The 27,093-nt window shown below is 47.3% G+C and overlaps 1 protein-coding gene across 2 annotated transcripts; it reads right to left on the minus strand.

Moving 5' to 3' along the window:
• Nucleotides 1-500: 500 nt before the first annotated feature.
• On the minus strand, nucleotides 501-23,853 carry LOC122420094 (liver carboxylesterase-like). 2 transcript variants are annotated; one of them, XM_043434838.1, is made up of 14 exons: nucleotides 23,687-23,853; nucleotides 20,643-20,850; nucleotides 17,376-17,520; nucleotides 15,510-15,643; nucleotides 14,267-14,420; nucleotides 12,453-12,557; nucleotides 10,549-10,653; nucleotides 7,655-7,693; nucleotides 5,504-5,644; nucleotides 3,877-3,957; nucleotides 3,026-3,173; nucleotides 2,203-2,334; nucleotides 1,139-1,211; nucleotides 501-859 (listed from the first exon to the last, which is right to left on the minus strand). In XM_043434838.1, the coding sequence occupies exons 1-14, from the start codon at nucleotides 23,736-23,738 to the stop codon at nucleotides 676-678; spliced, it is 1,701 nt and encodes a 566-aa protein (XP_043290773.1). In that variant the 5' UTR covers nucleotides 23,739-23,853; the 3' UTR covers nucleotides 501-675. The 2 variants fall into 2 exon arrangements, with proteins under 2 accessions (XP_043290773.1, XP_043290774.1); XM_043434839.1 differs by having other exon boundaries at nucleotides 20,643-20,847; nucleotides 23,687-23,852.
• Between the last annotated feature and the right edge of the window lie 3,240 nt (nucleotides 23,854-27,093).

The following is a 27,093-nucleotide window of genomic DNA, read 5'->3' on the forward strand; positions in this document are numbered from 1 at the left end:
CACTCCATGGTGGTCACTGCTTGGCCCTGATGTGGTCCATGCCTCAGAAAGGGTTCAGATGAGCTGTTGGAAGAGATGGCTGCAGGGAGGGGCCTGGATGGACAATCTGTAAGTTGAAGGAAGAAGTGCAGACCTGCAGGAGGGCCAGGAAGGGCCAGGCAGCCATGCCACAGTCTCACCATGCGCAGTCCCCTCTTTCCCACTCCAGGGACATCCTCAGTCTGTGTCGCCTCCATCTCTACAGGCAGCTCCACATGGACAAGGGGGACATGGCACTCTGGTCCCCCACATCCTCTCATTGGAGTTGTGGTTGGCCCAGAGGCGTGGAGCAGATGCAGCATCCCCCTCAGCACCTCCCAGGGCCCAGCCAGCTCCACTCTGCCCGCCCAGAGGTTGAGCCAGAACGGCCACAGCACCTTCCTGCCAAGGGTACCCACTGTCTTCATCCTTCTCTCACTAAGGAGGATGGCTTTATTCCAGTGCAAGACAAAGACATCGACTTGGTCTCCAAAAGAACATTTATTTCCAAATTGAGGCCACAGAAACAGAAACTCCCCCTCCTTGACCTCTGCCACTCCCATCGGACAATTCCTCAGACTCCACAATAAGATGCCTCTTTGGCACATAAAAACTTTTAGAGAAACCCCTGTCTTGGGGCCCAGTCGAGTGTCCCATTCACAGCTCGACATGTTTTGACTGTGGTGCCTTCTTTGCCGCCTCCCTGGACCAAAGCTCGTTCCAGAAAGCCACTTCCTTGTCTTTCAGCTTCTCAGCTGCCCGAGTGTTGACACCAATCTGAAGGTACCCTTCTTTGTGGTCATATGCTGGCCAATGGGGAAGCCCCTCCCCATTAGGGTTCCTGAAACAGAATCAAATAGAAATTCACCAAAGCAACGGTTTGGTCCCAACAACATTCTGAGATGGTCAGGGACCCCGCGGCTTCATTTCTGCCAAAGGTTCATATGCTGCCAGAAACAGGAGGCTGACCGTGTCCTGGGCAGCCAGTCCATTACAGGGAGCTCTCATGTTAGAGGTCACAGGGCGGGTTGTTTGACCATCACATGTTGGAAACTCCCTCCACCCAAGAGACACGCCCTGTCCCTTTCCCAACCCTGCTCCATCTCTGCCAGCAGCTCACCCATTCCGAGCAAAGTTGGCCCAGAATTTCATCACCATTTTGCTGAGATTGATTTCCTCTTCTGAGGCACCATCTGTGGGAAGGAGACAAAGCTATTGCTGCTCGAAGTATGGTTCATGGGCAACAGAAGCACTTGAGAAATTGTTAATAAATTCAGAAATGGAGCCCTTACTCTGGACCTACTGAGTCTAAACCTGCATTTTAAGGAGATCTTGGGTAATTCAAATGCACTTTAAGCTTGACAGTTACCAGCTGAGGCTGGGCTCAGTGAAGGCCTGCAGTCAACCCATACGCTGATTGCCTTGTCTTCCTGGCCACCTGACTGCCCTTCCTCTGTCAGTGTTTCAGGGACACACCCCAGGGTTTCTGCTAGAGTAACCCCACCTCCCAGGATGCTCTCCTTTGGGTATTTTTTCAGTTTTCTTCACCCACATATGTTTTCACAGAATCTGAAAAATAACCAAGCTGCAAGATCCCCAAATAGTCATCCATCAGTCACCCATCAGGAAGTGTCCAGAGGCACAGCCCTGGGGTGTGTCACACGCAAGCTGTCTGTTAACTGTTGATGGTGAAGACCTTAAAGACATTTGTGAGAGTTATTTTTTAAAATATTATAATCTTAAAGATATTTCATTAAAAGAGATATGAGCTTTAGGTGGATGGTTGGATATACAGACACACACACATTAGTCCTGGTTCGAGGTTAACAGCAGTTCTAACCTTATGCTCTCACTCACATTCTGGTATGCTCTTGTGAGTGTGGCATGAATACTGGCCTTCTAGCCCTGCGCAGGGCCCTGCAGTGAGACACTCCCGTCTTGCTGATGCCCAGGTCTGGATTCTAGAGTGGCCATGGGTGAGGGCACCAGGATATGCATTCTACATCATGTACGTTAGAACAACAACAACAAAAAATGGTCAGGGCCCTTTGTCCTTCCACCCTGTGATGGTGAATTCAGGAAACTAAGAACTGCAGAGAAGGAGGAACTTGCCCAAGGTCACCAGGTCAAAACTCGGACCAGGATCTCCTAACTCCAAGTTTATAGTCACCAAAAGGCCATCACCTTTTAGAAATGGAGCCCCGAAGACAGAGAAGATTTCATCCCCGTGGTCTCCTATCACCGTCTTGGGTTTCAGCTCTGATGAGAAGCTTGGGCGATATTGAAACTCATACATGTAGATGGGGGCTCCAGCATCTGAAAAACATGGATTCACACATGGTTCATTTCAGCAGACACACACCTGGATAGTATTGAGGGCTCCAGGGGGCCATAAGCAATCAGGAAATTGGGGGCACACGGTCCTGAGTGAACAACAGGAGCATTAATAACAGCTGCCCACTGTGAGAACCAACTGTGTGCCAACTTATGTGTTCCTGCAGCAAGTCCCTGGTTATTAGCACAGTAGAGAATAAAGAGCTTGGAAAACATTCTATGACTTGCTTAAGGGTGCATTGGTAGAGGTGGAACTATATTTGAACCAGTATTTATTCAATGACTGAGTAAATGAATGAATAAACAAATGTTGAAACTCTGGGGAAACTGATTAAAAATAACTATCATTATAGAGGCATCGGGTCAATTCATATAAACCTCTTTGCCCTGATGCATTCTCACACCAGAACATCTAGATACATACAGTTTATGTCCACAGAAATACCACTACATTTCATTGATAGCAGGCTGCTTTTCATTCCTGTGGAGAATACCTGCAGCACAACACATGCTTTCAATTCTGCCTGTTTTTGAGCATTTCAGGCCAAATGCAGTTAGTATCGGATGTACAACTCTCAACAGTTTCCATGCATGTGTTTATGCTGAGGGCCGGGCAGGAATCAGTGAAGGTGGAATGGTGGTGACCCTCTCCTGCCCAATGTCCGGGACTCACCTCTGTAGTGACGGGCCACATTTACAGACGGGATGCCAAATACCACATCTGCTATCAAGTCCAGGAACAGGTCTTTCTTTTTGACAGGGTCGTGTGTCCCTCCTAAATACTTGTCAGTGGCCACTGGAGTCAGTTCCTCAGGAATGCTCTGAAACAGATCAAGTGAAAGTGACCACTGTTAAAATTAAATACAAGATAGAGACCAGACTTATGAATTATCTGTGCAGACAAAACCATTTAAGCCATGGGAGCAAAACTAACTCTCACTTATTTCATGCACCTAAGCAAAACCTAATTTAGGTTATTTTTCTGTAAAGCCCTCTGACAATCACAAAATAAACTTAAGTCATCTCCCTAAAATGGTATGAGATAAGCACTTTTCACCATTCCCTTGACACCTGAAAAAACTCTATTGTAATAAACAATCACTGAAAAGGTGAACAACTTCCTCATTTTCACTTTAGAAGTCATGTTGTAACTTCATGTCCTCAAACCTATCAGTCTTTGAAACTGGAAGCTCCCAGAGAGCAAAGTGGTGTTTATGTACAATAAATTCTTCCTAAATATTACTCATTCACTTGGTGGTTTTAATTTTGCTACTTCTCAATTTTTGACCTCACCACCCCTGGTGAATGGACACAGCATGTCTTCTTTGGTTAATGGTGAACCTTTCAAGTCGACTTGAAACTTTCCCCCACCCCTCAACCTGAGTAACAATAAGCAAAGTAGAAAAAGTGGGTCAGAATCTCCCAGCCCCAGTCTTCATTCTGCCATTAATTGCTCTGCAACTGGGGACAAGCTTCCGGCCCTCTTTGGGGCTCAACCAGTTCCTGTGATTCCTAGAGTCTTACAAGGAAAGGGTAGGACTGCCACAGGAGTGACGTGGCCGTCTTCTGGTCCAGCTTGTCTTCAGACAGAGGGTAGCCCATGAGCTGTTAAAACAAAGGTTAAACAACTGTGAATCATTAAGCAATGGCAGGAAAAACCCAAGGGACCAAACCAATGCAGACTCAAGGTCACCTTGTCATGTCTTGATGGGCATAGGTCTTTGATGAGTTGGGCAAAACCAATGAATCAAATGGACTTTTATATCTAGAGATCAAGGAGTGCAAGGAGGATAAAGTAATTGTTAAGGGAAGGTGCCCCAGTCTTTGTGTGTGTGTGTGTGTGTACAAATAATTAGGCTAGAGTCCCCACAATAATCATCAAGACAGAAAGGGAAGGTTCCAGCCAGCCTAGTGTTGAAATGGAAGGCTCTGGGGCAGAGGACACAGACCTCCACAAATACCCTGCCTGTGTCAGATAACTGAGAAAGCCCCAAATCCTGCCATTATGACTTTGGTCCTTTGGTAAAACCTCTGAAATCGTGCTGAAGAACCACAGAACTCTGCACATAACAACTCCATCAAAATTCTGTCCTAAGAGGTTTGACCAAACTCCAGAACAGCTTCAGGAAGCTTAAGGCCATGTCCCTAGGATGACTGCAGGCCCCCTTAAAGAGCTCTGGGCTGCCAGGAGATTTTACTGTTTGTTCCAGCCCAAACCTGGTGATAGGCAGGTAGGTCCACGAACCCCTTCTAAATCTTTTCTTTGCCCCTTTAGATGTAAATCTTCCACCCATAACTGTTTCCTCAAGGACCTGAGAGCCATCTCTATGAAAAACATACATTCAGGGATAATTCTTGCTCTCTCCTCCAGTCCCTGTGAGAGGAGAAAGGCCTAACTTCAGTGGGGGTCTTGCTTCTACTTACACCACTGCCTCCTTTCATGAAGGCAGGAGTTGTTTCTTCTCCACATAAATGCCAGCTAACAAATCCAGGGAGCCCAGTTACATGGACAATCCATCCCGCCTCACCCATGCCTTAAAGAGGCTCCAGGCTTTCATTTCAGGGATTGGGTTCAGTTCATGATGGATCATTTCCCTGTAGCAGGGATGTAACTGAATCAAATCTGTTATTCCTTCAACTAGTGTCTGGCTTTGTTTATCTCTGTCAGAAGGGAAAGCCCTTCCTAACTTTTAGAAGTCAATTTTAACTCAGGAGGAAGCAGGCTCCTCTGAATCTTTCCAGTGAGATGACTGAGAGCATGGGTGGGGTGGGGGTAATTTATGGAGAAAGCATGAAAGCAGCAAGCCTGAGCAGAGAGGCTGCAGGTTCCAAGCCCCACTCTCCTTGACTCCCGAGCCCCTTCCCCTTTCCAGGCCTTGGGTTTTTCATCTTCCCAGTGATGATCTCCACCAGCCCTCCTGGCACCAACATTTCAGGGTTCATGGATGGGAGGACAACTAGAGAGTGTGTGCGGACGTGGGTCCCCAGAACTGACCACCCAGATGACAGTGTGGACCATCAGAGATGGTTTCCATGGAAATGACAACTTGTATGAAGGGGACAGCTGCCCTGGTCCTAGAGAGAGGTCTGTGACCAGAGATGGGAGGGTGATGTGATGGGAGACACGTCTACAAGGCCTGCTCTTTCTCACCAGTGGAATAATCCAGCCAAACTCTTGCTTGTTGATTCCCACCATGTAGGGAACATTGTTGAAATTCTTTTCAGCCAGCATCTCTTCAGGCGTCTTTGGCAGCAGCATTCCGTCAACCATGGTGGGCAGGAAAGGATGGCTCTAGGGAAGAGAGCAAGGGAGTGTCTATGCTTCCCCTCCCAAGTCACACCTGCATCCCCCTCTCCACCTGCTGGAACCCGAGGACAGTATCACACACCTGGGTGCCCGTGGGTGGTGGCCACACACCTGGGTCCTAACAGAGCGGGCTAAGTCTGCAGGTCCGAGAGGACAGAACTCTGACCAGGGGACAGCAGTGGTCAGGTGATGGGGACAGATCTTCACTCAAATTGGTATGAAAATATATAATATAATGTGCATTTAATTTGAAGTGTACACAGTAATATATCTATGTGCACTTCTCCATCTACAGTCCTTGCAAGCATCTCTTTACAGGAAACCAGCCTCAGCAGGAAGTCCCTTTTTTTTGGTCACTTTAGCAAAGCTATATGATAACCAACTTTTAAACCAGGCCCCTCCTCCACGCTCTATTCATCTCCAGCCCAAGTACACTTCTCAGATCTTTTAATCACACAATACCTTGCCTAGCTTTTTGGTTCTTCCCATAGATCAAAGAAGTAGAAATGAAGAATAAGTAATTAACAGATGACCAGGTCTCCTCCCTAGCTTCCCCTTTAGTAATCTCTGAAATAAACTATGTGAACAAGAAGATATCTAGAAGAAGATCATGAGGAATCAACAACCTGCATATGAGCCTGCAGCCAGAGGGGAATGGCAACCACTCTGATCTCCTATCTCAGTGCAAACTGAGATTACTTCTTTGTTGTTCTTTAAAAAGTTTCATGACCGGGGACTTGCCTGGTGGTGCAATGGTTAGGAATCAGCCTTGCAATGCAGGGGTCTTGGGTTTGATCCCTGGTTGGGGAACTAAGATATCACATGCCTTCAGATAGCTAAGCCCACGCATTGCAATTACTGAGCCCACGTACTACAGCTAGAGAGAAGCCTGCATGCCACAACAACAACAGAAAGATTCATGGCCAAACAGAAACTTGGGAGGTGGTTTTGAGGGGATGCTGACTTCACCATCTCCCCAGATTGCTGTATTCTGATTAAAGTCACCTTTCTTTTTTATGATTTGTGAATATGTATTTGATGTCATAACCAGTAAGCAGCAGGACCCCTGATCGGTTCGGTAAAATTCTCATTATTCGTAGCACTTAAGTTCTGTAAAGTCACCATGACTCTGATTTAGGGAATGCTCTGTCACTTCAACAGGGGAAATATGGGGCCAGGTTCCTAAGCCTCTGGTCACATGTTTTCAACCTTGTGTTGTGTATGTTCCTGTTTAAAGAGACCTTATGTAATATACATTTCTTACAGACAGTTAGTTATGTGTGATATTTATTGATAATAAAACATCAACCAACAAGGCCTCAATGTTTTCTCAGTCTGGGGAGGCTGCTGTTGAGTTTCCTGCATGACTGGGAGGGGGTGGTGTCCTGAGGACTGAGATTCATGGCTCCTCTCCCCACATCCCTGCAAACAGTGTGACTTGCACAGCCAGTCAACCCTGCAGCCCCCCCAGGAGATGATCCGGGCTCCTCGTGAAGGCTCCTGAAGATCCCCTTACCCAGTCATCTCCACTCCCCACACTGGAGGTTTCTCCTCCACCTTCTCCCAACAGGGCATTTTTAGGAACGTAAACAAGACCAGAGGCTGGCTGGGGACAGGGACACAGAGTTCAAAACTGGGGGCATTGGACTAGGAGTCCTGGCAACTGGTTCCACTCCTGGATCTGGTCTTCCTGGCTGTGTGACCCAGGCAGGGTCACTGCCTCTCTCTGGGCCTCAGTAATATAAACACAAGGAGATACCATGATTCCACAAAGAAGAATTATTTCATTCTTTCCTTTTCATTAACTGGAGCTTAAAGGTGTCAAGTGGAGAAGGAAATGGCAACCCACTCCATTATTCTTACCTGGGAAATCCCATGAACCGAGGAGCCTGACGGGCTACAGTCCATGGGGTCACAAAGGATGGGACTCGACTTAGCGACTGAGCAAAGGTGTCAAGACTTAAAATGTGTGATCAAGAAACCAAAGGCCCTTACCTCTCTGGGGTCTCCATGTAAATCAAGAGTAAAAAATTTCTGTGAAGACAAAGACAGAGGTTGTGGTGAGGAGGCTTCCTGGGAGGAAAGCTGACCTCTGTGAGCTGTGCCCAAAGGTACCAAGTGCCCCCTCCTGGCGCCTCCCTGGCTGGGCTGAAAGGAAGCGGGCAGGACTCCCTCCCCTGGGCACCAGCTCAGGATGCAGGGGTGGGATGGGGGAGGGGAGCTCCCAGAGGACTGTTATTGGTGCCTGCCCTGCCCTCCACCTGTTTCCCCTTCTTGTTCCTCCAGGCAACAACACCCCGATTTTCCTTTCGGGGACCCCCTCTTCCCCACTCTCACTCCATGATTGCAGGCATCTGTATGTGACCTCCTGAAGAAGGCAATGGCACCCCACTCCAGTACTCTTGCCTGCAAAGTCCCATGGACGGACGAGCCTGCAGTCTCGGTGGGCTGCAGTCCATGGGGTCGCTAGGAGTCGGACATGACTGAGCGACTTCACTTTCACTTTTCACTTTCATGCATTGGAGAAGGAAATGGCAGCCCACCCCAGTATTCTTGCCTGGAGAATCCCAGGGGCGGCAGAGCCTGGTGGGCTGCTGTCTGTGGGGTCGCACAGAGTCGGACACGACTGAAGGGACTTAGCAGCAGCAGCAGCAGCAGTATGTGACCTCTGTGTGCACCAAATCCCTGGATACAGGGACTACTTCAGGGGTAGACAATTGCCCATGTCAGTTCAATAGAGTTTACCCAAATTTTTGCTGCAATTGTTGGGAAATAGGGTTTCTAAGCAAGTTGTATGTAAGACTAGAGTACTGTTGCTGTCTTTAACCTCCCCAGGGGACAAATCAGTCTGAGAGTGAAACCAACACAGAAAGGTAAAAGCTGAGGGATAGAGATAGATTCTTAATAATAGCATATGTGCATCTGGATCCAGCCATGCCTGAAGCCATCCACTCTTGGATTTGTCAGTGAGTTACCTGAAGATTCTGTCACAACATATTCCTTTCTCTTCTCAAGGCACTTTGAGACGAATTTTCTTATCTTGCTTTAGAAAATCCTGACAAACTCACTGAAATTCGGCCCACCTCACACTTCTCTTTGTTATGAGCTTACCAAGACTGTCCTAGTTTTATCGTGACACTGTAGCTAACAGGCCTGACCATTATGCAGGAAATCCTAGTAAGGATCCCTCCATTGTGCTGTAGGCCCACAATCCAGGTGTGCGTGTGTGTGCATGCACATGCATGTGTGTGTGTGTGTGTGTGTGTACTGGGGAGAGAGGATAATCCTAGAAACACTTCCAAATGATCTCAGAAGATCTCAGAAGAATAACATGGAGGGTTCTCTGGGTTTTCCCAAAGTCACTCAGTCTCCCCTTATAAGCTGACTCTCTTGTGCCACATGAACAATTGATGGAAGAAAGTTACCTCTGACTGAAATTTACACAACCAGAAAACAGTTGTGCTTTTATCTTTGAGCACAGTGGTCACCTTATTTGAGCCTGAGAAACCAGGATCCAAGGCTACATTGGACTTAACCCATGGAAATAGAGCAGAATCCAGTGCTGGAGTCTAGCCCCTGGGAGTCTAGGAGTAGCCTCAGGATTTCAGGGTCCAGACAGACAGTCCAGGCGCTCAGGCTACTCCAACAGTTCCCACTGGCTCTAACTGTGGTGTTCTCTGGGTATCCGTCATGCTGCAACTTCCTGTGACGACCCCCCACCATAGCCATCCGTCAGTCCTGAAATGTCACCTTCTCTGGGAAGCTGCCCTGCCTATTATAATGCATGCTTCACCTCTGTACTCCCACCATACCTAGTCCACTTAAGTCAATGTGTCTATTTCTCCTTGAATAGTTCCTTTTGATAGGGACTACATCCAATTATGTCTGCATCACCTACTCTGTTATCTCCCTGCATACACTTAGCAGAGATGGATGGATGGATGGATGAAATTAGTCAATCCAAGGAGTATGGGTGAATTGGGGGGATAAGTGGATAGATGAATGATAGCCAGCAGACTTGGTGATGGATTCATCATTGATGTTAGAGAGACGGGTGATGAAATACATATATATGGATAATTGGTAACAGATGAATGAATGCTATAGATGAATTGACATTATTTTAGGTTGATGAAAAGATACTGATAAATTGGATTCATTGGTGGATGGACGATAAAAAAATGATGACTGAATGGATACATGAATGGCTGGAAGGTTGGATGGGTGAATGGGTAGATACACAGTTATGTTAGAATCACAACTGAGGCAGACACACAGAAAATCTAGAAAACTGGACCACCACTGGGTTATAATTGAGGTGGTTTCTAAATGAACCAAAACAAATTGTGACAATATTTCTGAAAATCTTTGTTTGAAATAATCCCATCCCCCAAATTCAGGGTGGTAATTATCCCTGAGAATACGTAACGTTTAATTTCTTAAAAACGTATCAGAAACTGAAGCCCCCGTACCTCGAGCGCATGCTCTACAACAAGACAAGGCACGGCAATGAGGAGCCACCAGCCAGAGAGCAGCCCCCACTCACCAAAACTAGAGAAAGCCCGCAGATAGCATAGGAGACCCAGCACAGCCATAAATAAATAAAAATTTTAAAATATTAGAAAACAAGTTTGGAAAAAGTAAGTGTTGATAGATATGAGGAGTCATTACACAGTTGTCTATTACGTTATTTTTTGTCTTTGCTAACATCTGAGATAGTCTGTAATAAGGAAGGAAGGAAAGAAATTTCCCATTCAGATCTAGAGGAGGTGAGAAACTGTCCCAGGTGGTTCTTCCAGGGCAAGAGGACTGAAGCTGAAATAATGAAGCCTGGGGCCATGTTTCCAGGGTAGGGGGGTTTGTGGTTCCAAGAGAGTAGATGCACCTACCATTTTCAGTGTTATCTCCATGAGCTCGTCCTCTGTCTTCTGGCGCAGGCAGTGAACAAGGACAGCCGAGGTGGTGGTTTTACAGCCAGCAAAGGCAGCAATTTGCTGTAGAGATCACAGGTGACAGCAGAATTCAAGAGCCATGTCTCTTCCCTCCATCCATACTGAGTGTTCTCTCCCAACCTCAATTTCTATAGGCAGCCTGTGATAGCAGAAAATAATCCAGACCAGTAGATCCTGGGTCCCAGGCATGCCACTTATATTCTTCAGCCTCTGCTGCCTAATCTCTGTTAAAGTGGACAGAATAATCTCAAAGCTGAACATCTAAAGAGAGGCAGCATGCAGAAGGTGCTTAAGAGCCTGGAATCCAGAATCCCACTTTCTAACTTCAAACCTTGGCTCATCTGATTAATAGACATTTGGCCTCAGGCCAGTCCGTTGCAAAGTGCAGCCAGAGGGGAAGATGCAGAAGAAGAGAAGTCAGGCGTCACAATGACGGGACCCTGGAGAGTGTGCACGGGCTGCCTGGAACCTGGTCCAGTGTCTGACAGACATCAGTGCTCAGTATGTATGTGGTGGAAAAATAAAAAGGCACAGGAAGAAGTAAAGGAGAGAGGAAGAGTGAGAGCACAAAATAAGGGACTTAAGATTCTTCATTCTGCAATTTCTGGTCCTATTTGATAACAAAATCCAGGTTCATCTCTGCCACATCCATTTCCTTTGAATATACTCCCCCTTCTTAACTTTAGCCTGATTAATGGGCTTCTGCTGTTAATAGCCAAACAATTCTGAAAAAAGTTCTCAAAAATTCTAAACATTCTTGGACTCTTATCTCCTCCTCTCCTACTTACCAGTCATCCCTTTAAGTCTGGCTGCTGCCCCCACCCCTCCACCAAACCAGCTCTCATAGCCGGACCAAACATTCCACGTCACTCACACTAAGGCACACTCCTCAGCAGGGACTCTGTTGCTCATCCTTTCTTGTCTTTCTAACAGTCTCCAAATAAAGACAAAGCCCTCACCTGGACCTCTGTAGCATGACCCTGCCAATGGCCCCATCTTCAACTCTCTCCGGGTCCTGTCTGCACTTTCTAACCTTGCCACATCAACGTTCCTCACTCACTCTCTTGAGATACCTGCTCCTGCCACAGGACATTTGCACAGACTGTTCCTTCTTCCTGGATATTCTTTTCTTATCAAATAAAGTACTGATAATCCTTCTCATCTCAACTCGTGATCATTTTATTTTTCAAGAAGCCTTTCATGATAACCTCCCCCTACAAACTGGACTACGTGTTGCTTTTGGATTCTGTTGACATCACATACCTCTATTGCTGCAGTCACAGCTGACATTTTCTAAGTTGTGCAATTATAGAATTTAATCTGCCTCCTAAATTATCAAAGAAGCTTCATGAGGTTGCTAGATGTCAGATTATATCATGACTACTTATTGAGTGAATGAATCCTCTAGGAAATTATCCCAGTCGCAAACCCCCAGGAAGAATCCTCCAGAGTCTCATGGAGCCAGGGAGTTCAGCAGATCTCAGACCCTGAGATGACAGATGACAGGCCGTTGCCCACTGTGCAGCCCCTCACCCCACCTGGCACACTTTGGGAAACATGTTCAGTGCAAAGTGCACGGGGCTGGCAGGCCAGAGTCATGAGCCTGAGTCCAGCTCTGCCCTCGTCACTCTCTGACCTTAGCAAATGCTGCAGCTCTCGTCCCAGTTTGCTAGGTGGCATCACTGGGAGCGGGGCGAGGTGTGTCCTTCCCCTACACGTTCAGCCACCCTCACTTCTGTGATTCTTCGAGGATGTCAGCCAGACCCGATTCTAAGAACAGCCCTTGACAACTTCAGGAAAGCAGAACAAATGGCGTGGGGACAGACCAGTGTGAGACCTACCTCAGCTGCAGCCTTCATGTCCTTCTTGACCAGGGCAGAAGTGAGGGCCACACCACTCTCAGAGATGGCCCGGTGGAAGAGATTCTTGGCCAGGGGAGATAACACCTGGGAGGACCGTGTTGAGAAAGGGAGCTTATGCTCACGGGGAGGGTGGTCTTCAAGAGCTATACCCAACCCAACCCTGTCCTGGACTGCTCCCATGGAGACCATGGGCCCAGCATCTGTGAGAAAACCTCAGCTGGAGGGATGCAGGAGCAGAGTGAGGGCCAGAACAGGCAGTGTGTGGCGCCCACTGACTATAACAATCAACAGTATCTGAAGGCAGCTTAGCAATTCCTAGCAACACTTTAGAGGCACAGTTCTTACAGCAACTATACTCCAGTAGGAATTAATTAAAAAAATAAAAGTAAATAAAAATTTAAACCTGTGGGGAAATATAAAATAAATAAATAAAATGGAGGCACAGTTCTGATTTCCTGTTTCCATTACTCAGAATTTATCCTAAGGAAAATGAGCATGGAGGTACACAACAACTTTTAATAACGCTCATGCTGTTTATAATAGTAAACACTGGGAATAACCCAAGGTTTCAATATTGTGAGATTGGGTAAATAAGCTATTTTTCATTCTTACAGTGGAACTACTTGACAATACACACAAAAATATGAAAGGGTGTTTAATTGTTAGATAAAGATTTATGCTGTTTTATAATGCTAAGGAAAATTTGTATTTAAGAAATTCCACCTAGACTAATACATAGATAGAATCATGGGAAAAATTAGAAAAATACAGATCAAAATGTTCATGGTGAGTCTCCACAGACAATGGGACTGTGAATGAATTTTTTTCTTCTTTGAGGTTATCTGTACTTTTTATTTCTCCACTTTATGAGGAATAAAAACATTTTCCTCTGTGTATTCAGTTGTGAAACCAACATAGATTTTTAAAAAGCAGTAATAGGGACTTCCTTGGTGGTTCAGTGGTTAAGGCTCCAAGCTCCTAATGCAGGGGGCTCGGCTGGGGAACCGAGTTGGGGAACCAACTGATCCCTGGTTGGGAAACTGAAATCCCACAAGCCTAGCGGCCAAAAAAAGAAAAAACAGTAATAGCGTTAACCCTCTGCTCAAATGGAAGCCTCTGCTCAAACGTGAGGTAGTTGGAGTGTTTCTCACAGCTCCCAGCACCTTCTAATCTGATTTCCATCTTTGCCTCCCTTGGCGTCTCCCTCATTCCCACTCCCCACACCACACTCCCAGGTCCCGTCTGTGTCCCTTGTCCCCTGTGCCATCCCCATCCCTCCTCCTCTTCTCCTTCCCCGCAGCCCAGCTCCATCCCTCAGCCCCAGAGCCTGCTGCCCTCCCTGCTGGGCATGGACAAGCCACCAGGTGCCCTCAGAGGGCCCCCACCTGTTCTCAGTGCTCACGTCTCCCTGAACTGTAGTCAGACCAGGACACTCAGCCCAACCTCATGGTCGGCTCCTCTGATTAATCGTTTACAGGCACCCCAAATCTCAAGAGAAGTGAGGTGAGCCCTAACGTTAAAATGATGAAGAAGGAGAGGATCAGCTCAAGCAACACAGGTCAGGAAGAGTGTGTCTGTCGCAGCTGTGGCTGCAGCTACGGCCCCGGAGTCTGAGCTGAGCCCTGAGCTTCCCGGGGGCTGAGGGGAGTCTGGCCGTTAACTCTCCACCATCTGATGCCTCACAGAGTCGGGTCAGCCTTGACTCCAAGTCTTGGAAGTAACGATCCCAGGACTAGATGGGCTGGTCTGCAAGGGGTCCCATCAACAGCCACAGCAGGGCCAGGAAGACTTACAAGAACGGAGACACTTTCCCCTCCTGCTGACTCTCCAAAGATGGTCACAGAGCCTGGATCCCCTCCAAAGTTGGCAATGTTCTCCTGGACCCAGCGCAGCGCGGCCACCTGGTCCAAGTGGCCCCAGTTCCCGCGGCCGTGCTCGTCCCCTGTGCTGTGAGTGAGAGAACAGGGAGGGGTTGGGAGCAGAGACGTCCCGGCAGGGCCCTGAGGACCAGAGATGGGGCTGGGGGTCCCGGTGAGCCTCCTGGAAAGGACTGGGCTTCCACAGCCCTGACACGGGGTCTTCACTTTCCTGCTGTCCTGCTCTGCTGCAGGGCTCTACACAGCCATCCTTCATCTATTGATGAGCATTTGCTATGGTCGGGGTGACACCCTGGCTCAGGTGGTGGAGGAGAGGCCGGGGGAGAGGAAGTGGGGCGAGTATGTGCAGTTACACTGTCACTGGGAGCAGACACGGGCCGTGGGGGGAAGAGCTGAGGGGTCTCTGTGAAGGGGACACGTCCTGGGACACGACTCCCCTGGGACAACACTCCCCCGGCCCACAGGTCTTTGCAGGGAGGTGACCACCCCTCTCCCGGCCCACCCCCAGCATCTCAGGGTAAGAGGTCCTGGCGCCAGTGCATTCAGGAAAAGCTCAGTAACTGCCTTCTGGAGACCTGGTTCCTGTCCCCGGAGAATCCACGTGGGAGACTCAGCCTTCACTCACGCATGTGCCAAAGTCCAGGGAGGAAATGGGGTGAGTGGGCCCAACGCTCCTCCCAGTAGATGTACCCCTGGAGTCAGATGCTCCTTACAACCTCCCAGTTCCAGGCACCCGTTCCTTCACCTACAAGATCGTGGAGCTGCCACATGAGTCTGCCCCTTCTTTACTTCCCAGGAGGAAAGATGTGTGAGCCTCTAAGGGCTATGCTGCATGGTAACTGTCATCTTTAAGTGCCACATGCCAGGCAGCACAGTGAAAAAGAGATAAGTAGTTCAGATGAGATAACAATGGGTTGGGCTCTGTAGGAATAATAGGAGTTTGTCAGGTAGATTAGGTGTTTTATGTGTAAGAGCTCAGAAGTAAGTGGACCAGGGTGGGTGGGGAATGAGAAGGTAGGAGGAGCCCAATTATGAGGGGACCCAGATGTCTTAGTAGGGAGCCTAGCAAGGATCCCCTTGAGGGCTTGCATGACCAGAGTGGGGTCTTAGCGCCCCTACACTGGGGACAATTTGCCACGAGGAGAGTCCGGGGTCTTACCTGAAGAATCCCCAGATGCCCAGGCGGTACTGAATGGTCACCACCACCACGTTTTCATGGGCAGAGAGGGCCAGCCCATCATAGGTTGATGCCCCGCCCACCATCAGACCTCCTCCATGGATCCACACCATCACCTGGATGGGGAGGATGCAACCTCAGGGTTACAGGAAGCAGAGCTGGGGAAGACCTCAGAGGCAGGTTTGGTCACCTACCCATTCTCCAGCTCCGGCCCAGGTCACCACCCAACTCAGGGCACCCTGGCTGCCCCTGTCTGTCTCCCCTGCCCCAGGGCCACCTGCTCTCAGCAATCCTCATGCTGAGAACATCATCATGGGAACAGCCGAGGCTCGCGCACCATCTCCTCCCCAACACTCCCACCTCCCTCACTCCTGGACCCCTCACCCAGCTCAGCACACTCAGCATGCAGAAGCCCTTGGTTAGAAGCTTGCTTCAGCTTCATCTTAGTTAACTTTCATGTGGTGAATTCAGCTTCTCAAGTGAGTGAATGATCGTGTTAAGAAGCACATGCCATGGGTAGTACCTCTTCTTAATATGACTTCCGCTACTCCAGCTCTGCTTCCTCCTCCACTCCCCAAACCTCATCTATCCTCCAAAGCCCAGCCTAAAACCACCTCCTCCAAGAAGTCTTCAACCATTTGATGAATATGATCTGAAAACCTACTAAGTGCCAGGGGCACCTGAGTGAGAACTGAGGATGAGAGAGAACCTGATAATTCATAATACACAGCCCTCAATCTAAGGAGTTCACATAGCTAGAAAATGAGAATGACTAAATTAATAGAAACATTTGGTTAGTAAAAAAAATCAAAGAACTCATATATAAATTATGTGACAAGTATCATTCTAAGCATTTAAAATAAACCATCCATGAGAAAGGAATTACTATTGTCCCATTTCATAGACAAGAAAACTGAGGCACTTAACCACCCTGAGGTCACACAGCTCTCTACACCCACTGACCCCTCCTTTTCCAGCAGACCTGCCCTGACCTCCAGCCTGAGTCTGCAAGTCAGCTCTGTCTCTGGGTTCCATGTATTCTGGAAATGCTGACTCACTGGATCATCACCTTTAGCCAAAACAATTAGGAAGTGAAATTAACTACAAGAAAATCTTGATAGCTGGCAAAGGCAAAGGAGTAACTCCGGGAGTTTGTGATGGACAGGGAGGCCTGGCGTGCTGCGATTCATGGGGTTGCAAAGAGTCGGACACGACTGAGCGACTCAACTGAACTGAAAGGCAAAGGAAAATACATCTTTGTTGCTCCAGGCTCTGCCCCCCAACCTGTGACACCAAGTCACAGTAAGTTGTCAGAGAGGGTCTCTGTGTGCTGAGGGAAGGCCACACACAGGCTCCTCTGCTAGCCTGTGTCAGAGAGCTCCCGGCTGTTCCAGGGGCCCCGTGCTCCAGTCCTGCCAACCCTCCTCTGTGACCTCACCTTCCCCTCACTGGGCCTCAGTTTGTCTGTAAAGAAAGAGTTGGCTTGTTGGCTTATCTCCAAGATTCCTTCCAGCTCTAACTTTATGGAAATGACGTTTTACCTTGTCTGGGTATCAGATTCCTAATCTAGCAATTAAAAGTCATCCTTCTTGTCCATCTATTAGCAAGAGGGACTCTAGAAAAATTCAATTGTGAATTACAGATGTGCAGCCATCTCCCCCAGGGGCCCAACTCTGGCCGAGGGGAAACAGGTGTGGGCAACCTGCGCTCCCTGATGTCAGGTTTGGCTGTGGTGGAAAAGAAAGCCCTGGGGCCCCAGAAGAACCTTGGCCCAAGATGCCCCCACTTAACACCGCCTTCATCCCTTCCAGTCTACACCAGCCTTGACCAGGGGTTCCCACCGCTTACCGGCAGCCTGCTTCTCTTCGTCAAGTCAGCAGGGGTGTAAATATTTAGGTAAAGGCAGTCTTCGGAAAACGTGAGGCTAATGTTCTCCTTTCTGTTGGTAAAGAGATCCGAGAGCAACTGCGCCCCCACTGGGTCCTGGGAGCACCTGCGAGGGGCAAGGAGAGAGAAGAATTCTTGAGGTTCAATCAGAGCTGACCAAGGAGATGTCTCCTGTGGTCATCGAAGGCCTTGGACTGCCAGCTTCAGGCCAGTAAATAGCATTGTTCTTACCATACCTGGGGCATGCGATGGGGATCCTCAGGCTCACCAAGGTCTCCCAGGACCATGTACGGTCAGACCTGACCCTCTTCCCATCTGGGTCCTCTGGAATGCCCTGGGGCAAGGGAGGAGGCTGCCTAGTGTGCTGATGGGCATGAGAAAGGACCATTCCTGCTTCCCTGGGTCCACACCAGTGCTGTGTGATGCCCGGTGTAGAGTGCCTATATTCTGCCCACAGGGAAACATGGTCTAGTTCACAGGAGACATCCAGAAACGAGGGGAAACCAATGAAATGGCAGATATTTAGGGCCTACAACAGATCAGGGGTCAAATATTTGTGGGGCAACATTAGAACTATATTCTAGTCCTGCCTCAGCCTGATTTGCTGGGTTTCCTTGGGTGAATGCCTTGCCTGTTCTGGGTCCCAATCTGTCTGATGTAAGTGAGGGGAGTGATTTCTATAAGGATCTAGCAACACAGACATGCTAATATTTGTCAGCAACTCATCACAGGCAAGAGCTATTGGTTGTCCCAATAGGGGACTTTAAAGATGCTGCAGATATTATAATTTTAATGTTTATCGAATCCTCTCAACTTGCCAACTGTTGTTTTAAATACTTCTTATATATTAACTCATTTAATCTTCACATTGGCCCCATGATGTAGGCTCTATTATTATCCTCATTTTACAGATGAGAAACCGAAGCACAGAGAAGTTAGAGAACCTGCCCAAGGTCACACAGCCAGAAAGAATCACACGATGTAGTGCTTATGTTTTCAAGGATATTATAAGCCACATTTCCGGATCTCAATGCCCCCACAAAAAAAGGCATGACTGCCTTCAGTATGTCAATGAGGCAACTGAGGCGTTGATGTGCTTGGATGACATAGATGTCCAGTCACAGAATATCAGCCTCAAAGATAACCTCTTGATTTCCAACCCATGGGGACTTTCCCTGGATCACCTAGGCAAGGGGCGTAATATTCATAGAAGAAGATTAATAGTTAAAAAGGAAAAACACTCAATGTCACTAGTATTCAAACAAACACAGAATAAAAAGAATAATTTTGTATATAATGGTGATGATAACAATTATCATTAACATTATTCTGCCTATTCAGTAGATAAAAACCATTTTAATAACTCTAAGCATTGACAAAAATTCAATTAATGGAGGTTTTCATATATTAATTAAAACAATGCAGTTGGAATATTTCTGAAGGGAAATTTTTAAAATACTCTTACTCCAAAATGTTATATCTTAGAATTTATCCAAAAATGAATATGCATGAAAATTTAGCTATAGGATGTTCATCAGAGTGCTATTTATAGTATAAAAAATATCAACAACGAAGAACTCCAAATAAGAGATGGAGTAAAGAAATTATGATTCAATACTCAATATAATATGGTGATTAAATGTCAGGTTGTGATATTTAATGACACAGAATGCTGTTCATGATATACTTTCATGAACTTCGTCTACTGCTTTCATCTAAATTACCTGTACTGTGTAATATGATACTGTGATATAAGAAAAATAAGTATTTGTAAGAAGTATGTATTTGATCTTTGGCCAGTCTCTGCTGAAGAGCTCTTGAAACCCTTCTGTTCATAATTTCCTGAGCAGTGTATACTGTTGGGCTAATGAAGTGACTTTTGGACCACACCTAAGGGGGGGAACTGGTTGCCAGAGGAATAATCTCATGATTAAAAGTGAGGGAACGTTCTGTCACCGCCCCCTGAGCTCTGGAAAGAGAAGATGGGCTGGAGGGGAATCAATCACCAGGGGCTAATGATTTCAATCCCCTGCCCATGTAATGGCTTTCCAGGTGGCTCAGAGGTAAACAACCTTTCTGCCAATGCAGGAGACACAGGAGACTACCTGGAAGATTACCTGGAAGAGGAAATGGCAACCCACTCCAGTATTCTTGCCTGGAAAATTCCATGGAGAGAGGACCTGGTGGGCTACAGTCCAAGGGGTTGCAAAGAGTCAGACACAACTGAGCAATGGACACTCATGCCCATGTAACGAAACCTCCGAAAAAACTCAAAAGGACAGGTTCAGAAAGCATCCCGGTTGGTGAACCAGAACTTGTTTTTATTTTTCACACTGCATGGCATGTGGGATCTTACTTCCTGGACCAGGGATTGAACCCTTTGCTGTGGAAGGGCGGATTCTTAATGACTGGACAACCAGGGAGGCCACCGTGCTGGATCCTCCATCAGGGACCTCACCTTATGGATCTCTTCATCTGGCTAGTGGTTTGTATCCTTCAATATCCTTCATAATGAACTGGTAATCTAGTGAGGAAATTAGTTTCTTGAGTTCTGTGAGCCGCTCTGGTAAATTAATAGAACCCAGGAAGCGGGTCACGGGAACCTCTGAATTATAGCCAGTTGGTCAGAAGCACAGTTGACAGCTTAGAATTGGCATCTGAAGTAGAGGGAGGTTTTGTGGGACTGAGCCCTTCACGGATGGAATCTGATGCTATCTCTGGCAAAACAGTGTCAGAAGTTAGTTGAATTGTTGGACACACATATGGTCTGCAAGAATTGCTTTTTGGTGTGGGAAACACACACACACATTAAAATTGGGTACAGAAAATTATGTGATTCCACTTTAAGGGAGAAATTATGGAACAGATAAAAGACTAGAAAAATAGAATCTAAAGTATGAACAGGAGCTCTTGCTAGGTGTTGGAATTGTGTATGATTTTCATTGTCTTAATTTTACTTACCATCGTCACTTTTCAAAAAATTAATTATTTATTTGGCTGCATGTTTCTTGGCTCGTGTGGTCTTTTTAGTCACAGCATGGAAACACCTAGTTGAATAAAGGGCTCTAGAATGCTGTGAGAGTTCTGGAATGTTGATGAGGATCTACAAGAGTTTGAGGATTTCAGAGCAAAGTATGAGCCACTCAGAGGATTGCCTTGGCTCCTTCCTGCATCCCTTTGAGACTAACAGCCCCACTGAAAGATGCCAAAACCACACCCCCGACTTACATGGGAGGGTAAGAGGTGGTATTCTTCACGAAGATCCATGGCTCTGCAGGCTGCGGTGGAGCAAACCTCAAGGATCCAAGAGGAGGCTTGGCAAAAGGGACTCCCAGGAAGACGGCCACAGGCTGTGCAAATCCTTTCAAGCTGACATGTTTCCCCAGGACTCTGCCCTGAGCGGTGTCCACGACAGGCGATGAGGGCGCCAGCCCTGCTGGACATTGGGAGGAAGTGAGGACACGTCAGTGGTGACAGTGAACTGGATTCTGGGTGGATTTTGTTACTTTTGCCACTTTTGTTACTTTGCCAGGTGATCTTGAATGTCCTCTCAACTCTCTAAGCCTCAGCTTCTTATGTAAGAGAGGGTGAAGCTGTCTTTCCTAACTCACAGGGTCATCAGAGGGAGGGTGACTCGGGGTCACATTCTGTCTGTCCCATTCTCATGGGGCAGGCGGTTTTTTTCTCACTGAGCTTAAATGCGTCTCCTGCAGTTGCCACATCAGGCCCGGTCCTCGCTGCTCAGGGACATCCTTCATGAGGCAGGTGGCCTTAGCAATCCCTGTTCATGCTCGTCCCCCAAGTCCTCTCTTGTCCATCCTCAACAGCTGCAGTTTCTTTAAGCATCCTTACAGGAAATGATTTTCAGCCTCTCACCCTCCCAGTTGTTCCCCTTTAGATACAGACAAAAGGTCAACCTCTCCCTCAAAGTATGTGGCCAGAACAAAGAATAACCCAGATCTGGTCTTATAGACACATCCAATGACAGCCTTCGAGAGACATGACATGGACAGATGCCCAGTTGGCAAGAGTGAAAAAGTGGGTGATGGGCTGTGAGGTATAGGCAACGATGGTGACTGCAGCGGTTACTGTTTGTGTTATAGGTAATGTTTGTGTATTGAGCACTTACTATATACCACGTGGGCACTCTAATCAGAAAAGCCTGGCTAGGGAGACATCAATATGTCCTCTTATAGATGAGGTAACCGAGGAAATGGAGGCAGCTAGTATGGATTCTCTAAAGGTGGAAAAGGTACGACCCTTCCAGGGGGTAACTAGCAGTAAGGGGATAATCAGCTTCTAATTAGGGCTTCCCTGGTGGCTCAGATGGTAAAGAATCTGCCTGCAATGCAGGAAACCTGAGTTTAACCCCTAGGTTGGGAAGATCCCCTGAGAAGGAAATGGCCACCCATTCCTGTATTCTTGCCTAGACCGAGGAACCTGGTGGGCTACAGTCCACAGGGTCACAACGAGTCAGACATGACTGAGCGACCAACACATAACTGCTCTTCCCCTCAGGTCCAGGCCTGTCACCGTGTCACAGCACCGGGAGGAAGATAAACCCACTGCAGCCTGGGCTGTCAGAGCACTGATGGCCAGAGCACTGGCTCTGGACTCCGGAGACAGAATTCAGAGCGTGATGTTCCAGCTGATTTTGGGCATGTAGAATTCCCTCTCTGAGGCTCAGTTTTGCCATCTATAAAATGGTACAGGTGCATTCTGAGGTCCCTTGCTGCACCCTTGTATTAACCATGTCCTCTATGTCCCGTATTCTGACGCTTTGACTGCTGGAGCCTTGCTGATTCTGGGGGGACTGCCCCTCTCAGAGTTAGCCAATCCCTGGAGACAGGAACGAACTTCCCCTTCCAGCATGCCAGAGCCTGTACCCCAAACTCCTTATTTATCAGGTCCTCCACGTTGGCCACTATCATCCTGCCCCAACCACTCTAGGACAAAGTAACTGAAAACTGTGTGCATCCCCCAACCTGCTGAAATTGTCTACTTTGCCACTCCCAAACCTATTTATCCTGCCTCACCTCTCCTTTCCCTATCAGCGACCAAGATAAATACCCTTACTCCCAATTTCTGTTCTTCCCTCGTGACCCACCCTGGTCTTCACCACCTGGCACACCATGGTAGGACCGTACTCTCTCCTCCAATGAAAATGTGAGTCATAAACCATCTTTTCAAAAGGCAGTTGGCTCCTGATCTGTGGGCCTTAGAATACCCTAATAGTCTATTAATACATATCTTTTTTTTAAGCTTTAAACTTTTAATTTTGTGTTTGGATATAGCTGATTAACGATGTTGTGATAGTCTCAGTGAACAGCGAAGGCACTCAGCCATACATATACATATATCCATTCTCCCCCAAACTCCCTTCCCATCCAGCCTGGCACATAACATTGAGCAGAGTTCCATGTGGTATACAGGCGGTCCTTGTTAGCTAACCATTTTAATGTAGCAGTAATACAATGTCTTTGAAAACAACTCCTTTATCTCCTTTTTCACTTTCTCTACTTCAGGCACTCTTTAGAATAAACAGCACATTTCCACCTCACAACAGTCCATGGAGGTAGAGTTGTCAACCCCATTTTTGAAATGCAAAACCAAGGCCCAGAAAAGGGACATCCCCTGTGTAAGAACACACAGCCCCTGAGTGCTGAGCCGGGACGGGAACCCACACCTCTGTCTCCGGAGCCGGTATTAAGATCCTGGTAAGATCCCTTCAGGGCTTCCCAAGTGGCTCAGTGGTAAAGAATACACCTGCCAATAGACACAGGTTCTATCCCTGGGTCGGGAAGATCCCCTGGAGTAGGAAATGGCAACCCACTCCAGGATTCTTGCCTGGAAAATTTCATGGACAGAGAGCCTGGTAGGCTACAGTCCATGGGGTTGCAAAAGAGTTGGACATGAGTTAGCTACTAAACAACAATCACAGAGATCCGTTGCAGGATTCTGGTAAAGACCCACTCCATATCCATATTAATAATCAAGAGGGAAAGACATGGAGGAGCTCGACAAAGTCGTCAGCGGGATGTGGGAGGGGAGCTGATTGTCCTCCTCTGGTGTGGCTGTGCCGAGCTGAGTCTAGGGTGGGCATGGTCCCCTGTGTCTCTGGCCATGGGGCACCGGCTGGGCTACACCGTCCAAGTTCACAGAGCACGTGCTGTTGCAGAACCCGGCCTGTCATGCCTTGCCCTGTGCCCATTCTTGTCCCCTACAAGGATTTCCAAAGATGCTCCTGCTATCTGCATTTCAGGAGGACTCACCCCAAGCTGTGAAGGAGCTGAGGGAAGTCAGGACCAGAGCTAAGAGCCACATCCTGGAAAGAGAGCCTCTCCCGTCGTCCCTGCAGGTGTCTGCGCTGCTCACAGGGGCTGTTTCAGTCCCGCCCCCAGCTCCCACCCGCAACTCCCTCCACAAGCTCCCGCCCCAGCTGCTCAATAACAAGCAAATCTCTCCTCCCTTCCTTGTAAGTGGTTGGAGTGTGTGAGCCACGCCCACCCAGTTTACCCTCTCTGAAATCAAGAACCCAGACTTAACTCTCCAATTGCAGGTAGCTGCAGCTTCTATAAACAACTTGTTTCATAAGTGCTTCTCGCTTCCTGGACTCTAACCTTACTGCTCTGTGATCTTCCCAGGGCAGGTGCAAGCAGACAAGAGGCCTTCAGACAAGGGGAGTTTTTGATCTGGGGTCCTCAGAAAAACTGGAAAGCTTTCAGAGCAACTCCTAGCCCTGTTGGGGTCCTTTAATGGACCGGAACCTTGTGGTACAGAGTCGACGATAAGAAAGTGAAAGAGAGAAAGAGAGAGAGAGAAAGAGAGAGAGAGAGAGACAAAAAAGACCCGGGGACCTAAGCTCTGGTGGAGCAAAGGTGCTTTAATGATTTTTCTATGAGTATATATAGGCTGCAGTACAAGAAACTTCTTTCGGGAATGATAGAGATCAGAAAACCAAATGTACAGCAACCGTTACCACAAGGTCAGGAGACAATCCATATCTCTAGAAAGGGGAAGGAGATTAAGCTGTTTTGTCCTAAGGAGAATGTTTACTAAAGGAGACTCATGCTTGCCTCACACAATGACCTCAGTCCCTGGGAGCAGCGTGCTGTTGCGCTTGAAGAGGGACAAAGGACTCACGAGAGACAGCACGTAGGAATCCTCCCGTCAAACATTCCCTGACATAGCCCCACAGCTGCCTAGCTAGAGAATTAAGGGCAAAGCTTTTCATTTCCTTTGGCTTCAATTTCGGAGTTCCATGGTCAGGGAACTAATTATCAATCCAGGCAGGGATCTCAGGAGAGAATGTCTTTACGATAAAGGGACTCCATCTCTCCATTTCTTTGGTTCTAATTATTCATCCTTCCATCCATCCTTCCTTCCATTTATTCATTATTTCATTCATTCATTCTCCAAACATTTGCCAAATGCCTGGCACTATGCTAAGTGCTATGGATACAAAGATAAAACATGGTCCATCTCCTGCAGGAGTCAACATGTAATAGATAAGACAGAGGCAGGGAGGGGTGATAGGTGGGTTGCAATGCAATGTGGCAGCACCAAGGTAGAGGGATGCAGAGTGCCCTGAGTACACCTGTGCCAGTGCCCTCACCCTCTAGGGACAGAGGAAGGTGCTCGAAGCCCGTCTAGTAGAATCATTATATGTCCAACACATGGGACATTCTCTAAGTACACTCTGGTACAGCTGGCTAAGGCTATGCTTTCACTCAAACTAGTGATGTGCACCTCTGTTTCTTAACAGGGAAAGGCAGGCATGATATATTGTGAAGGGAAAACAATTATAAATAACTATGACTGCATTAGGATATGTTTGGCAGTTCCTCAAAAATCACACACAGGGACTTCCCTGCTGTCCACTGGTTAAGACTCCACGCTTCCACTGCAGGGAGAACGGATTTGCTCCCTGGTTGGGGAACTAAGATCCTGTATGCCATGTGGTGTGGCCAAGAAACTAACCAAAAAAATCAAACACAAGGTCACCATATTACCCAGCAATTCCACTTCTAGGTATATACCTACAATAATTGAATAGGACCATTATTCATAATGGCCCAAAGTAGAAAGAATCCAAATGTCCAGGAACTGATGAACGGACAAATTAAACAATACCTGTCTGTACAATGCAGTATTATTGAGCCATAAAAAAAAATGAAGTACTGGTACATGCTAAACAGGGATGAACCTTGAAAATATTGAATCACTAATGAAAGGAGCCAGACATGAAAGGACAGAGATTGTATGATTCTGTTTATATGAAATGTCCGGATTAAGCAAATCCATAGAGGCAGAAAGTAGTTCAGAGGTTGCTGCAGGCCTGGGGCTTGGGGGGCGGGGAGTGATGTGTGAGTGCTACTGGGTAGATGCTTCTCTTTGAGATGATGAAAATGTTCTGGGATCACGTAGTGGTGATAGTTGCAGAACTCTGTGAATATAGTCAAAAACCACTGAGCTATAAGCCTTAAGAGGTGAATTTTGAACTTCCCTGGTGGTCCAGTGGTTTAGACTCCACATTTCCAGTGCAGTGGCAGCAGGTTCAATTCCTGGTGGGTGAACTTAGATCTCACATGTCACATGGTGTAGCCAAAATAAATAAATAAATAAATAAATATATTTTTAAAAGATGAATTTCATGGTGTGTGGATTATCTTTCAATAAAGAAATATTTTCAAAATTTAGTCATGAATCATATCCCATTATAATAAGGAAAACTGGGCTTCCTTGGTGGCTCAGATGGTAAAGAATCTGCTTGCAACGCAGAAGATCTGGGTTCAATCCCTGGGTTGGGAAGATCCCCTGGAGAAGAAAATGGCTACCCACTCCAATATTCTTGCCTGGGAAATTGCCTGGACAGAGGAGCCTAGTGGGCTACAGCCTGTGGGGGTCGAAAGATAGGACACAACTGAGTGACTTTCATTCACATAATAAAAAGTACGTATCTTTCTTTTGTAGGAAAAAATTTGGAAGGTTAGATACTGAATTTCTGTATGCAACAGCCATGTCCTGGCTAAACGTGTTTTTACTTATTTGCATGTTCCATTTGTATTCATTCAGACATTCACATGACAACTATTGACTGAGCTCACTGTGTGGGAAGCGCCTGGAGGGTGTGTATGCATGATCTCACTCAGTTCTCAAAATTAATCCTTGAATTGGTATCATGATTTCCCAGTGCTCAGCGAGGACAAGGAAATAGCCCACAGGCACGCAGTAAGTAAGAGGAAGAGCTGAGAACTGAACTACAACAACACAATGTTACAGCCCCAACTCTAAATGTCGTGGGAACCGGAGTCCTGAGGTATGAGGCTCCTCCTTGCGAATGAGATGGAGCAGAAATAAAGGGATTGTCTCCAGGGCTGCAGACTGAAGAGGCAGCTCTGCCTTCTACACGCGTGCACTGTTTTCCAACGATCACTTGTCAAAACTGACCTGGTCCAGGCCAGAGCAATGCTCACACAGGGAAGGATTGGGCAACTATAAACCACATGACAATCTTAGAAAAGTTGACAGGTTCTTGGCCAAGATAATGGATTGTGGCTGAAATGAACCTTCTGGAGACCCAAGTTCTAAATGTGATGCTCGCCTGCACTCATTCTGGCAATGGCAGACCAGTGAGGGGTGAGAGTTTGGGACCGCAGCGAAGTCAGCCCCAAGACGT

The sequence above is a fragment of the Cervus canadensis genome, chromosome 18 (genome assembly GCF_019320065.1).
Source record: "Cervus canadensis isolate Bull #8, Minnesota chromosome 18, ASM1932006v1, whole genome shotgun sequence".
Classification (NCBI taxonomy): Eukaryota; Metazoa; Chordata; class Mammalia; order Artiodactyla; family Cervidae; genus Cervus; species Cervus canadensis.